Source organism: Caenorhabditis briggsae (genome assembly GCF_000004555.2).
Source record: "Caenorhabditis briggsae complete genome, chrV, whole genome shotgun sequence".
Taxonomy (NCBI): domain Eukaryota; kingdom Metazoa; phylum Nematoda; class Chromadorea; order Rhabditida; family Rhabditidae; genus Caenorhabditis; species Caenorhabditis briggsae.
Genome location: NC_013488.2, coordinates 17,248,342 through 17,263,033, shown reverse-complemented (window position 1 = coordinate 17,263,033; position 14,692 = coordinate 17,248,342). Strand labels below are relative to the sequence as shown.

Genomic DNA, 14,692 nt, shown 5'->3' with positions numbered 1-14,692 from the left:
ATTTCTGAATTTCTGAATTTCTGAATTTCTGAATTTCTGAATTTCTGAATTTCTGAATTGCTGAATTTCTGAATTTCTGAATTTCTGATTTTCTGAATTTCTGAATTTCTGAATTTCTGAATTTCTGAATTTCTGAATTTCTGAATTTCTGAATTTCTGAATTTCTGAATTTCTGAATTTCTGAATTTCTGAATTTCTGAATTGCCTGATTTCTGTTTTTTAAAATATTTCTGAATTTTAAAATTTCAGATTTTCCAGAACTTTCAAAAGCGAACTTTTTGAATTTCTGGAAAATTTCAAAAATTCGAAAAATGCAAAGATTCTCAGAAAATTTTAAAATTCAAAAATAATAAATTCTCAAATTTCAGAAAATCAAGATGTTTTAGCTCCGCGCACTCATCCAAGTAACGTTCCCGTGTTCACATTGCTCATCTTTAATTGCCCCAAAGTTCCCGAAATCTAAAAATTCGCAACAAACATCATTTATTCTCAATTCCATAGATCAAACTCCTAATTTTCTGTAATTCCCTATAATTTTAAGAAACACACAAGTTTTCAGAAACCACCAATTATTTATAAAATGTCCCTCGAGACTCTGAAATGACATATAAAAACGTGATGAACATAAAAATACTACTTCTCATGAGCTCGTTTTCAGCCGATATTTTCAGCCAAAAAAATTGAGAAAAATTAATCTAACCTCAAATTTTCCCTTTTTTTCAACCGAAAAAAAACTCTTGAAATTTCTGAAAATTGCTAAAAATGTGCTCCCAAAAATGGCTTAATGTAACATTTTATACCGAAACTTTCGGATTTTTCCTTTCTATTTTTTTCAATGGAATCCTTTTTTCACTGGTTTACGAGAAACCAAAATCTGTATTCGGTAATTATAAATATCTGATGATGGCTTTTTCGGCACTCGGCATTTTTTATTCTTGCTGTAACTTTTGGGTCATGCCGGTGGGTTGAAATGAATGTTTTAGAACCGGTCATTTAGTAACCGCGAAGTTCGAGAACCCGAAGTTTTGGAACTAGTCATATTACACAGTTTTGAACATTTCGAACCGGTCGTTTCGCAACTCTTTAGAATTTCTAGTAAGCTGGACATTGTTGAACTGCCTATTTCAGAACGGTTTCAAAATGACCGGTTCTAAAACGTCTTTTTTGTCCATAAATGCATTATTGGCATCTTTCCAGAACGTTCATATCACCGAGTCATCATTCATTGTGTTCAGTGTGTTGAAAAATGAAAAGTTTGGAAAAGATTTTGGACCAATTGCAATTAGTAAGTTACCGAAAAAAAAAACGTAAAAATAGGAACAAAAATTTCAGAAAAAATTGATTTTTCGAATTTTTTCCGAATTTTGGTCATTTTCGTTACATCCTGACTACATGAAAAGTTTTCAAAAACTATAAAAAAGAATTTGGAACCTGAAAGAATCGAACTTTTGAGTCCTCGCTCTATGTCCCTCCCTCTTCCCGTCTGCGCCACTTGTGCGCTCATGGCGCAGGCGGCAAAAGAAAGGAACTTGGAGAGAAGACCCAAAAGTTCGATTCTTTCGGGCTTTAAATTCTTTTAGGAAGTTTTTGAAATAGGTTTTTGGGGTTAGGAAGTGTTGGAAATTGGATTTTCAAAGAAAAAAACCTATAACTGTTTAAAATTGACCAAAACACAAAATCTAAAAAACATATTTTCTAGCAATCTACTGTTCGTGTTATGCTATGATGTTATCCCTCCTCTCCATTCATTTCTTTTATCGTTATACCTCTGTAACCGCTCCCATGTGGCTATCCAATCGTTTTTCCTCGAAATCCTCTATTTTCTGGTTTCTATTTGTTTTCGTCTACTCAACAATCTGGGGATGCTCCAGTTATTTTCTCTGTAAACCCACCGAAAACAAAGATCGCGAATTGCTCAGAGAATTCATGAAGGAGTACTGTATGAAGCCGGAGGAGTATGCTTATGTGGGTCCTCAATATTTTTATGAGAATTTTGAAAACGGGAAGTTTAAATTCCACTGGCCATCATTCCTGGGAATTGGTATTCTGGCTTCTCAAATGAGTTCAACATTCGTACTTGTTGTATTTTTTGGAGTTAAAACTTATCAAACTCTTGTTGATAAGACCGGAAATAATTGTTTCGCTTCGAGAGAACTGCAAAAACAACTTTTCAAAACTCTGATTATCCAGACGATAATTCCATCGATTTTCATGTATTTCCCGGTGTCTTGTATGTTTTTATTCCCGATTTTTGGGTTAAAAGTTGAAGCGATGGCCAATTTAATTCCGATTTCTGTTTCTGTTTATCCATGTTTGGAACCTCTTGTTGCGCTGATTTTTATCAGAGATTTGAGAAATCGAATTGTGGGTGAGTTTAGATTTTTTAAAGTTTTCAGATTGAAATGTATTTTTAAAGTTAAAGTTCAATTTTCATTTTATTAGTATGTGCTACCAATACGATTTCGGTAACTTTACCGGTATTTTACCGGTAAAACCACCGATAAAGTTCCCGGTAAATTTACCAAAAAGTTTCGGTAATTTTCCAAAAAAATTTTCTGATTTTTTTCAAAATTTGTAACCGGACGTATTAAAGGTGGGGGGACAGGAGATTTTTCGTAGTTTTTTTGTAGCTAGAGTATGCATTCTACCGTGACGGTGTACAACGCTTAATATCACTCTGCGTACAGCTGTCGTCCTCGCCTTTATGCCCGCGTGGCTCAGTCGGTAGCGGCGCCGCACCCTCAATCATCGCCCCAACAAGTTCAACTCCTCGAGGGGGATATTTAAACGAAATTTCGAGAACATTATTTTTTTCATGTCCCCCCACCTTTAAATCCTTTTGTATGGATCATTCGTATGGATCACAGGGACAGTTTAGAACGGACCGTTTCGTAACTACGGCGTTATAGAACCGCGACGGTTCCGCACCGTGATGTTCCAGAACCGTTTTTTTTCAGAATTTCCTTGCTTTTTCTACTGCGAAAAAAATCGGAGAACCCGAATTGGCACTTTTACCACCAGCCAGACAAGTACTATATATCAAATGACAGAGCTCCAGAGACGAGGGGTCTCCTAATTTATGACCTTTTTTTCGAAATTTCTTGTAATTCTCAATTTTTGTCCTTCTGACATCATTTAACTTCCTTATCAAATAATCAGTCTAATCTTTTTGTCACTAATACGAGATGTCTGTACATAGATCAAACGAATTACCGCTTCTGCGATCAAGAAAAAAGAAATAAAGCGATCTTGAGATTTCTCTGCGTTTTCCCAAAGGTTTCAAAACAAAAATTTCAATTTGATAACCCACTGATAAGGGTCCTGATGTGTGTTTTGTTCTTTATACACTCCTCCCCTTTGGGACAGTGAGCATGTATAAAAACAGAGGGGTCATGTTTTGAAAATTTCGAAATTGAAAAAAAAAATGTTTCTCATTCTCTTGATAACGACTATTTTGGCTGTGGCTCTGGTGCACCAGTGGAGAGCAAGGAGGCAGTTACCGAGAGGTGAGAATGTTGGCTCTAAAATATCAATTACGACAGCAAAAAGATTTTGGCGCCCATAGGAATCGAACTTCTGGGTATTCTCTCCAACTCCCTCTCTCTTACCACCTGCGCCATGCGCGCGCGGCGCACGCAGGGCCGCCGAACGCCAGGGGATGGCGCAGGCGGGAACAAGGAGGAACTTGGAGCGAGGACCCAATCTCTAGACCACATTTTAAGGGTCCAATTGGATTTTTTATTTTTTCAAAAGGGTTTTTAACTTCACGGAACCTTTCAAAAATATTGAAAAAGGGTCTTTGTTCTCAAAACGTCACAAAAGATTAAGAAAAAAATCCAGGTCCATTTCCCCTCCCAATCATTGGAAATCTCCACCAACTTCTTTTCTACTGTTGGAAAAACGGAGGAATCATTGAAGGATACGCGGAAATTGAGAAATCGTTCGGAAAAGTGTACACTCTCTGGATTGGTCCCCTACCTACAGTATTCATTTCGGACTATGACGTGGCAGTGGAGACGCATATCAAAAGAGCAAATGTATTCGGAAAACGATATGCTCCGGGAATTATGAATTACATTCGATTCGATAAAGGAGTCGTCGCGTCCAACGGGGATTTCTGGCAAGATCATCGGAGATTCGCGCTGACGACGTTGAGAAATTTCGGATTTGGAAGGAATATTATGGAGGAGAGAATCATGGATGAGTATAGATATAGGTGAGGATCTTTGGAATTTCAGAGATTTCAAAAATTCAACATTTGTTATCCTCGAAAAATCGAAAATTTTGAAAAGTTCTCAATTTCTAAATCTGTTAACACTCCAACACACTTAAAATGCGCCAAGGCACAGAAAATGAGTCAAAGATCGAAAATCACGTCAAGGAACAAAGAATGCATTAGGGATCGAAACGTGCGCCGCATTTTCCGTTCCTTGACGCATTTCTAGAGTCTTGGTGAACTTTCCGTGGATTAACGCAATTTTCGAACATTGACGCATTTCTAGTGCTTTGACGCATTTCCTATTCCTTGATTCATTTCTAGTGACTTGATGCATTTCCAGTTACATGGCGCAGTTTTTGATCCTTGACACATTTTCTGTGCCTTGACGCTATGTTCGATCCATGACGCATTTTCCGTGCCTTGACACCGATATTTCTCAAATTTCGAAAAAGACTAAACTAAATTTCAGTTTTTTTCAGATTCGAAGAATTCTCATCAACTGGAAATAACAACAGATCCGGCAGTTTCACTACTTGCGCTCGCTCGTTTTTTGATTTACTAACTGGCAGTGTTATCAACAAAATTCTTATCAATGAGCGATTTGGGAGGGTTGGTTTTGAAACTTTTTTCGCTTGTTTTTGACAAACTTTAGACAGACAAAAGTTAAAGTTTTGAACTTTTAAGTCGCTTATTTTTGAAATTTTCAAATTTTGAAAAAATATTGAAAACAAGTTTGAAACCAGGAAATGAAAAGCTGTAAAAATCTGATATTGAAAAATACTGATTTTTTTAAAGGTGGGGGGACATGAAAAAAATAATGTTCTCGAAATTCCGTTCAAAGATGCCCCTCGAGGAGTTGAACTTGTGAGGGCGATGATTGAGGGTGCGGCGCCGCAACCGACTGAGCCACGCGGGCAAAGAGAAAGTTCTGATTTTCTGAATTTCTGAATTTCTGAATTTCTGAATTTCTGAATTTCTGAATTTCTGAATTTCTGAATTTCTGAATTTCTGAATTTCTGAATTTCTGAATTTCTGAATTTCTGAATTGCCTGATTTCTGTTTTTTAAAATATTTCTGAATTTTAAAATTTCAGATTTTCCAGAACTTTCAAAAGCGAACTTTTTGAATTTCTGGAAAATTTCAAAAATTCGAAAAATGCAAAGATTCTCAGAAAATTTTAAAATTCAAAAATAATAAATTCTCAAATTTCAGAAAATCAAGATGTTTTAGCTCCGCGCACTCATCCAAGTAACGTTCCCGTGTTCACATTGCTCATCTTTAATTGCCCCAAAGTTCCCGAAATCTAAAAATTCGCAACAAACATCATTTATTCTCAATTCCATAGATCAAACTCCTAATTTTCTGTAATTCCCTATAATTTTAAGAAACACACAAGTTTTCAGAAACCACCAATTATTTATAAAATGTCCCTCGAGACTCTGAAATGACATATAAAAACGTGATGAACATAAAAATACTACTTCTCATGAGCTCGTTTTCAGCCGATATTTTCAGCCAAAAAAATTGAGAAAAATTAATCTAACCTCAAATTTTCCCTTTTTTTCAACCGAAAAAAAACTCTTGAAATTTCTGAAAATTGCTAAAAATGTGCTCCCAAAAATGGCTTAATGTAACATTTTATACCGAAACTTTCGGATTTTTCCTTTCTATTTTTTTCAATGGAATCCTTTTTTCACTGGTTTACGAGAAACCAAAATCTGTATTCGGTAATTATAAATATCTGATGATGGCTTTTTCGGCACTCGGCATTTTTTATTCTTGCTGTAACTTTTGGGTCATGCCGGTGGGTTGAAATGAATGTTTTAGAACCGGTCATTTAGTAACCGCGAAGTTCGAGAACCCGAAGTTTTGGAACTAGTCATATTACACAGTTTTGAACATTTCGAACCGGTCGTTTCGCAACTCTTTAGAATTTCTAGTAAGCTGGACATTGTTGAACTGCCTATTTCAGAACGGTTTCAAAATGACCGGTTCTAAAACGTCTTTTTTGTCCATAAATGCATTATTGGCATCTTTCCAGAACGTTCATATCACCGAGTCATCATTCATTGTGTTCAGTGTGTTGAAAAATGAAAAGTTTGGAAAAGATTTTGGACCAATTGCAATTAGTAAGTTACCGAAAAAAAAAACGTAAAAATAGGAACAAAAATTTCAGAAAAAATTGATTTTTCGAATTTTTTCCGAATTTTGGTCATTTTCGTTACATCCTGACTACATGAAAAGTTTTCAAAAACTATAAAAAAGAATTTGGAACCTGAAAGAATCGAACTTTTGAGTCCTCGCTCTATGTCCCTCCCTCTTCCCGTCTGCGCCACTTGTGCGCTCATGGCGCAGGCGGCAAAAGAAAGGAACTTGGAGAGAAGACCCAAAAGTTCGATTCTTTCGGGCTTTAAATTCTTTTAGGAAGTTTTTGAAATAGGTTTTTGGGGTTAGGAAGTGTTGGAAATTGGATTTTCAAAGAAAAAAACCTATAACTGTTTAAAATTGACCAAAACACAAAATCTAAAAAACATATTTTCTAGCAATCTACTGTTCGTGTTATGCTATGATGTTATCCCTCCTCTCCATTCATTTCTTTTATCGTTATACCTCTGTAACCGCTCCCATGTGGCTATCCAATCGTTTTTCCTCGAAATCCTCTATTTTCTGGTTTCTATTTGTTTTCGTCTACTCAACAATCTGGGGATGCTCCAGTTATTTTCTCTGTAAACCCACCGAAAACAAAGATCGCGAATTGCTCAGAGAATTCATGAAGGAGTACTGTATGAAGCCGGAGGAGTATGCTTATGTGGGTCCTCAATATTTTTATGAGAATTTTGAAAACGGGAAGTTTAAATTCCACTGGCCATCATTCCTGGGAATTGGTATTCTGGCTTCTCAAATGAGTTCAACATTCGTACTTGTTGTATTTTTTGGAGTTAAAACTTATCAAACTCTTGTTGATAAGACCGGAAATAATTGTTTCGCTTCGAGAGAACTGCAAAAACAACTTTTCAAAACTCTGATTATCCAGACGATAATTCCATCGATTTTCATGTATTTCCCGGTGTCTTGTATGTTTTTATTCCCGATTTTTGGGTTAAAAGTTGAAGCGATGGCCAATTTAATTCCGATTTCTGTTTCTGTTTATCCATGTTTGGAACCTCTTGTTGCGCTGATTTTTATCAGAGATTTGAGAAATCGAATTGTGGGTGAGTTTAGATTTTTTAAAGTTTTCAGATTGAAATGTATTTTTAAAGTTAAAGTTCAATTTTCATTTTATTAGTATGTGCTACCAATACGATTTCGGTAACTTTACCGGTATTTTACCGGTAAAACCACCGATAAAGTTCCCGGTAAATTTACCAAAAAGTTTCGGTAATTTTCCAAAAAAATTTTCTGATTTTTTTCAAAATTTGTAACCGGACGTATTAAAGGTGGGGGGACAGGAGATTTTTCGTAGTTTTTTTGTAGCTAGAGTATGCATTCTACCGTGACGGTGTACAACGCTTAATATCACTCTGCGTACAGCTGTCGTCCTCGCCTTTATGCCCGCGTGGCTCAGTCGGTAGCGGCGCCGCACCCTCAATCATCGCCCCAACAAGTTCAACTCCTCGAGGGGGATATTTAAACGAAATTTCGAGAACATTATTTTTTTCATGTCCCCCCACCTTTAAATCCTTTTGTATGGATCATTCGTATGGATCACAGGGACAGTTTAGAACGGACCGTTTCGTAACTACGGCGTTATAGAACCGCGACGGTTCCGCACCGTGATGTTCCAGAACCGTTTTTTTTCAGAATTTCCTTGCTTTTTCTACTGCGAAAAAAATCGGAGAACCCGAATTGGCACTTTTACCACCAGCCAGACAAGTACTATATATCAAATGACAGAGCTCCAGAGACGAGGGGTCTCCTAATTTATGACCTTTTTTTCGAAATTTCTTGTAATTCTCAATTTTTGTCCTTCTGACATCATTTAACTTCCTTATCAAATAATCAGTCTAATCTTTTTGTCACTAATACGAGATGTCTGTACATAGATCAAACGAATTACCGCTTCTGCGATCAAAGAAAAAAGAAATAAAGCGATCTTTGAGATTTTCTCTGCGTCTTTCCCAAAGGTTTCAAAACAAAAATTTCAATTTGATAACCCACTGATAAGGGTCCTGATGTGTGTTTTGTTCTTTATACACTCCTCCCCTTTGGGACAGTGAGCATGTATAAAAACAGAGGGGTCATGTTTTGAAAATTTCGAAATTGAAAAAAAAAATGTTTCTCATTCTCTTGATAACGACTATTTTGGCTGTGGCTCTGGTGCACCAGTGGAGAGCAAGGAGGCAGTTACCGAGAGGTGAGAATGTTGGCTCTAAAATATCAATTACGACAGCAAAAAGATTTTGGCGCCCATAGGAATCGAACTTCTGGGTATTCTCTCCAACTCCCTCTCTCTTACCACCTGCGCCATGCGCGCGCGGCGCACGCAGGGCCGCCGAACGCCAGGGGATGGCGCAGGCGGGAACAAGGAGGAACTTGGAGCGAGGACCCAATCTCTAGACCACATTTTAAGGGTCCAATTGGATTTTTTATTTTTTCAAAAGGGTTTTTAACTTCACGGAACCTTTCAAAAATATTGAAAAAGGGTCTTTGTTCTCAAAACGTCACAAAAGATTAAGAAAAAAATCCAGGTCCATTTCCCCTCCCAATCATTGGAAATCTCCACCAACTTCTTTTCTACTGTTGGAAAAACGGAGGAATCATTGAAGGATACGCGGAAATTGAGAAATCGTTCGGAAAAGTGTACACTCTCTGGATTGGTCCCCTACCTACAGTATTCATTTCGGACTATGACGTGGCAGTGGAGACGCATATCAAAAGAGCAAATGTATTCGGAAAACGATATGCTCCGGGAATTATGAATTACATTCGATTCGATAAAGGAGTCGTCGCGTCCAACGGGGATTTCTGGCAAGATCATCGGAGATTCGCGCTGACGACGTTGAGAAATTTCGGATTTGGAAGGAATATTATGGAGGAGAGAATCATGGATGAGTATAGATATAGGTGAGGATCTTTGGAATTTCAGAGATTTCAAAAATTCAACATTTGTTATCCTCGAAAAATCGAAAATTTTGAAAAGTTCTCAATTTCTAAATCTGTTAACACTCCAACACACTTAAAATGCGCCAAGGCACAGAAAATGAGTCAAAGATCGAAAATCACGTCAAGGAACAAAGAATGCATTAGGGATCGAAACGTGCGCCGCATTTTCCGTTCCTTGACGCATTTCTAGAGTCTTGGTGAACTTTCCGTGGATTAACGCAATTTTCGAACATTGACGCATTTCTAGTGCTTTGACGCATTTCCTATTCCTTGATTCATTTCTAGTGACTTGATGCATTTCCAGTTACATGGCGCAGTTTTTGATCCTTGACACATTTTCTGTGCCTTGACGCTATGTTCGATCCATGACGCATTTTCCGTGCCTTGACACCGATATTTCTCAAATTTCGAAAAAGACTAAACTAAATTTCAGTTTTTTTCAGATTCGAAGAATTCTCATCAACTGGAAATAACAACAGATCCGGCAGTTTCACTACTTGCGCTCGCTCGTTTTTTGATTTACTAACTGGCAGTGTTATCAACAAAATTCTTATCAATGAGCGATTTGGGAGGGTTGGTTTTGAAACTTTTTTCGCTTGTTTTTGACAAACTTTAGACAGACAAAAGTTAAAGTTTTGAACTTTTAAGTCGCTTATTTTTGAAATTTTCAAATTTTGAAAAAATATTGAAAACAAGTTTGAAACCAGGAAATGAAAAGCTGTAAAAATCTGATATTGAAAAATACTGATTTTTTTAAAGGTGGGGGGACATGAAAAAAATAATGTTCTCGAAATTCCGTTCAAAGATGCCCCTCGAGGAGTTGAACTTGTGAGGGCGATGATTGAGGGTGCGGCGCCGCAACCGACTGAGCCACGCGGGCAAAGAGAAAGCGGACGCCCGATTGCATACATAAAGGCGAGGGCGACAGCTGTACGCAGAGTGACATTAAGCGTTGTACACTGTGACGGTAGAATGCATACTCTAGCTACAAAAAAAACTACGAAAAATCTCCTGTCCCCCCACCTTTAAATTAAAAAATGACAATTTCAAAAATAATTTTTTCAGGACGATCAAGACTTCCAAAAACTGAAAACAAGTTTGTCAAAGGGACTAGAACAAACAGGATTTCTGGATATTTTTTGTCCAGTGGACATTCTGATGTCCAAATGGCTCGCATGGAAACAGGGACCAATATTTGAATCATTCGATTGGATTTTGGAATTAACGAAAAGACATATAGCCAGAAGAGTCTCACAAATTGAAAGTGGTGAACACATTTTACATGATGAGCCTGATGATTTTTTGGATGCCTATTTGATGAAAAAGGAGAAGGATGAGAGGGAAGGATTGGAGACACTTTTACGTAAGTTGCAGAGATTGGAAAATTTAAAAATCTGAAATTTTGATTTTTGAGAGTCATTTCAAGTTAAAATTCATAAAAATCGGATAAAAATGAGTAAAGTTATGTGATTTGAAAAAAAAAAATTCGAAAAATTTTGAAAATTTTAAGTTTTCAAAACCTTATAACGTTGCTAAATTCGCCATCAATTTTTATTAATTTTATCTTGAATTGACCACCAAAATTTCAGATTTCTAACTTTTAAAATTTCCAGCCTAGAAAACTTGGCTGTTGATATGTACGACCTCTGGTTGGCCGGACAAGAAACAACATCAACTACTCTGACATGGGCGTGTGTTTGTCTTCTGAATAAGCCAGAAGTGATTCAGAAGGCTCGAGAAGAATTGATTCATGTAACCGGAGGAAATCGATCACTTTCATTGATAGATAAAAAAGTGACACCGTATTTGGCAGCGGTTATTAGTGTAAGTAAAAAGGGGCGGAGTCTAAAATTTTGAAAATTTCGAAAATTTCCAAAGTTAGTTATGTTTGGGACCAATTTGAAGCTCTGAACGAGTCAAATTCAAAAATTTAGACATTATTGAATCACAGAATTTCGAAAAAAATGTAGTTTGAAGTTTTTTTATAAATGAACATTTGTTCTGAAACTAGCCAATATACGGACTTTAGATTTTTTTTTCTGAATTTCTGAATTTCTGAATTTCTGAATTTCTGAATTTCTGAATTTCTGAATTTCTGAATTTCTGAATTTCTGAATTTCTGAATTTCTGAATTTCTGAATTTCTGAATTTCTGAATTTCTGAATTTCTGAATTTCTGAATTTCTGAATTTCTGAATTTCTGAATTTCTGAATTTCTGAATTTCTGAATTTCTGAATTTCTGAATTTCTGAATTTCTGAATTTCTGAATTTCTGAATTTTTGAATTTTTGAATTTTTGAATTTTTGAATTTTTGAATTTTTGAATTTTTGAATTTTTGAATTTTTGAATTTTTGAATTTTTGAATTTTTGAATTTTTGAATTTTTGAATTTTTGAATTTTTGAATTTTTGAATTTTTGAATTTTTGAATTTCTGAATTTTTGAATTTTTGAATTCTTGAATTTTTGAATTTTTGAATTTTTGAATTTTTGCATTTTTGAATTTTTGAATTTTAGAATTTTTGCATTTTTGAATTTTTGAATTTTTGAATTTTTGAATTTTTGAATTTTTGAATTTTTGAATTTTTGAATTTTTGAATTTTTGAATTTTTGAATTTTTGAATTTTTGAATTTTTGAATTTTTGAATTTTTGAATTTTTGAATTTTTGAATTTTTGAATTTTTGAATTTTTGAATTTTTGAATTTTTGAATTTTTGAATTTTTGAATTTTTGAATTTTTGAATTTTTTGAATTTTTTGAATTTTTTGAATTTTTTGAATTTTTTGAATTTTTGAATTTTTTGAATTTTTGAATTTTTGAATTTTTGAATTTCCAAATTTTCAATTTCCAGGAAGTCCAACGAATTTCTTCAATTGTAAATGTGAATTTGTTCCGAATAATTGAACAAGATACAGTAATCGATGGACAACCACTTCGTGCCGGAACCGCAATCACCGCCCATATCGGAATGATTCATGTGGATGAGGATTTGTTCAAAAATCATTTGGAATTTGATCCAGAAAGATTTATAAGAGAAGAGGGATTGGACAAGAAATTGATTCCATTCGGAATTGGAAAACGGGCGTGTCTTGGGGAATCCCTCGCCAAGGCTGAGTTGTATTTGGTAAGCCTGGGTGTCTGGATGTCTGCAATTTTTTTCTCGAAAATTGAAATTTTTTATTTTCTGGGTTTTTTTGAAACACAGTAATCCAAATTTTTTATTTCAAAATTTAAAAAATTCAAATTTTCAGGTTCTCGGAAATCTTCTCATAGACTATAATCTGGAACCAGTCGGAAATGTCCCCTCAATGAAAAGCATCACTCCATTTGGATTTTTGAAACGACCTGAACAATTTGATGTCAAATTTGTGGCCGTTAAATAATTCTATTTTTTGTATATTTTCTGTATAAATGTATTTTTTTAAACAAAAAATTCAACATTGTTTATTTAATTCAAAAAAATGATTCCCTCTGTGTAGACGACATTTGAACCCTTGCAGTTCTCGAGCATGTTATGAAATCTGAAAATTCAAATTAAATAGGTCAAACTACAGTAACCCACCAATTATCCGATGTCGAAAGTCTTTGATACAATACATGGCAACTAGGGGTTCTAGGCAAGGATATATAGATACAGTAATCGGAATAAAAATTGAAATTTCCGATATTTTCAGACCAATCATTGGAAATAGAAACATACATGAAACTGGAAAATACATGAAAATCGATGGAATTATTGTTTGAATAATTAGAGTTTTGAAAAGTTGTTTTTGCAGTTCTTTGGTCCCAAAACTGGTTAACCCGATTTTTTGAAGGGTTCGAAAAGTGTGAAATCCGAAAAATGACATTCCAAAAAATGTGGAACACATTAGACAAGACATTATAAATATACATAGGAAAGAGGGAATGTGAAGTTTGCGAATTCCATAATCAAAATAATAATATTTGGCGCCAATATATCCGAATTGATCAGAAGCTAAACAGTATTCCTCCAAAAATGTTGGAATAAATTCCAGGTTTTTGAAATCCGATGGTCCATTGATAAAATAGGTTAGGAGTGCCCAAATTGTGAAAAATGAGAAACTATAGAAAATGAAAAATGGAGCATTTTTTCGAGAGAATCTTGTACTGTTTAATGGAGAGATGACGGATGTGTAGCGGTAGAAAAATTGAAGCGATAGTAGAGATAAAAGAAGGGCGTAGGAGGAACAGTAGAGAGCTGAAATTTTGGAAATTACAGAGATTTTGGAAATTACAGGAACGTTAAACATTTTATAACTTTCCAAATGTTGATTATCTACTTTTTCTTTTTTTTAAACTTTCTTATTTTATCATTTTCAATGTTTCCGATTTTCAGAACTTTTTGAATTTCGAAACTTGGAAAAGTCTGATTTTTCTGAAATTCGGCATTTCAGAACTTTCAGGATTAAAAACAATTTTCACTTTTCGGATTTTTTGAATTTCTTTATTTCTGAAATTTTGAAGTTTCGATTGTCATAATTTTTGAGTTTTCAAATTTTTGAATTTGCGGATCTTTGGTAATCTGAATTTTTTAAGTTTTGATTATTTGAATTTTTGAAATTCTCGAATTTTTGAATTTTCGAAATTTTTGATATTCGAATTTTTGCAATTTTTTTGAATTTCGGAATTTTGAGAATTTCGAATTTTTTTGGAATTTCAGAAATTCAGAAATTCAGTATTTCGAGAAATCTGAAATCGAAAAATTCAGAAATTCGGAAATTCAGACATTCAGAAGTTCAGAGTTTTCGAGTTTTCAAATTTTCGATTTTTCAAGTTTGGAAATTTGGAAATATGGAAAGTCTGAAATTTGGAAATTTACATTTTTCGCATATTTTCAAAATTTTTTAAATTTCGATTTCATCAATAATGATAACTCACTGATCAAAATCACTCCGATTTCTTTCGAAACCCCGGAATCTTTCAAAATTGTAAAAATGGCAAAACTGGTTTCAGACAAATGAATATTCTGGAAAAAATTTCAACAAAAAATTATCCCAAAAAAGGGATTTACCGGTTTACACCAAAAATTCAAACCCGAATAAAAAATTCCAGTTGCCGAAAACGAAATCATCAAATATTTATAGTTTCCAAATGTGGACTTTGGCTTCTCCAAAATCAAAAATATTAGAATAAAATGAGCCGAAATAGAGAGGAAAAATCCAATAAATTCCACCCAAAAAGTGATTTCTAGCCATTTTGTAGAGGGACACATTTTTGAAATGTTAGAATTTTTTGAAGATCTAGCTCAAAATTCTGAGAATTTGTGATGTTTCGTTTCTAGTTTTACGTGATAAAAATTGGTAAAAATTAGTTTTCCCACGTCTAGAAACTCAGTCATTTGGATCATAAAGC

The 14,692-nt window shown here is 34.7% G+C and overlaps 5 protein-coding genes across 5 annotated transcripts; 4 read left to right on the top strand and 1 right to left on the bottom strand.

Moving 5' to 3' along the window:
• Nucleotides 1-762: 762 nt before the first annotated feature.
• CBG18636 lies at nt 763-7,433 on the top strand (the record flags this gene model as incomplete). Its single annotated transcript, XM_002638376.1, has 2 exons — nt 763-964; nt 6,763-7,433. Coding segments are annotated over 2 exons (873 nt in total), but the record flags the coding sequence as incomplete, so codon positions are not given.
• On the top strand, nt 1,141-2,401 carry CBG18637 (the record flags this gene model as incomplete). The annotated part of the gene is made up of 3 exons (XM_002638377.1): nt 1,141-1,285; nt 1,700-2,368; nt 2,397-2,401. The coding sequence occupies 3 exons, from the start codon at nt 1,141-1,143 to the stop codon at nt 2,399-2,401; spliced, it is 819 nt and encodes a 272-aa protein (XP_002638423.1).
• Nucleotides 3,425-5,167, top strand: CBG18638 (the record flags this gene model as incomplete). The annotated part of the gene is made up of 4 exons (XM_002638378.1): nt 3,425-3,506; nt 3,841-4,216; nt 4,699-4,828; nt 5,015-5,167. 4 exons carry the CDS (start codon nt 3,425-3,427, stop codon nt 5,165-5,167), a joined length of 741 nt encoding a protein of 246 aa, XP_002638424.1.
• A 1,058-nt stretch (nt 7,434-8,491) lies between the features above and the next one.
• Nucleotides 8,492-12,702, top strand: Cbr-cyp-34A2 (the record flags this gene model as incomplete). Its single annotated transcript, XM_002638379.1, has 7 exons — nt 8,492-8,573; nt 8,908-9,283; nt 9,766-9,895; nt 10,388-10,685; nt 10,941-11,146; nt 12,171-12,443; nt 12,571-12,702. 7 exons carry the CDS (start codon nt 8,492-8,494, stop codon nt 12,700-12,702), a joined length of 1,497 nt encoding a protein of 498 aa, XP_002638425.1.
• A 70-nt stretch (nt 12,703-12,772) lies between these two features.
• On the bottom strand, nt 12,773-14,552 carry Cbr-str-103 (the record flags this gene model as incomplete). Its single annotated transcript, XM_002638380.1, has 4 exons — nt 12,773-12,840; nt 12,882-13,538; nt 14,219-14,306; nt 14,352-14,552. 4 exons carry the CDS (start codon nt 14,550-14,552, stop codon nt 12,773-12,775), a joined length of 1,014 nt encoding a protein of 337 aa, XP_002638426.1.
• Nucleotides 14,553-14,692: the final 140 nt, after the last annotated feature.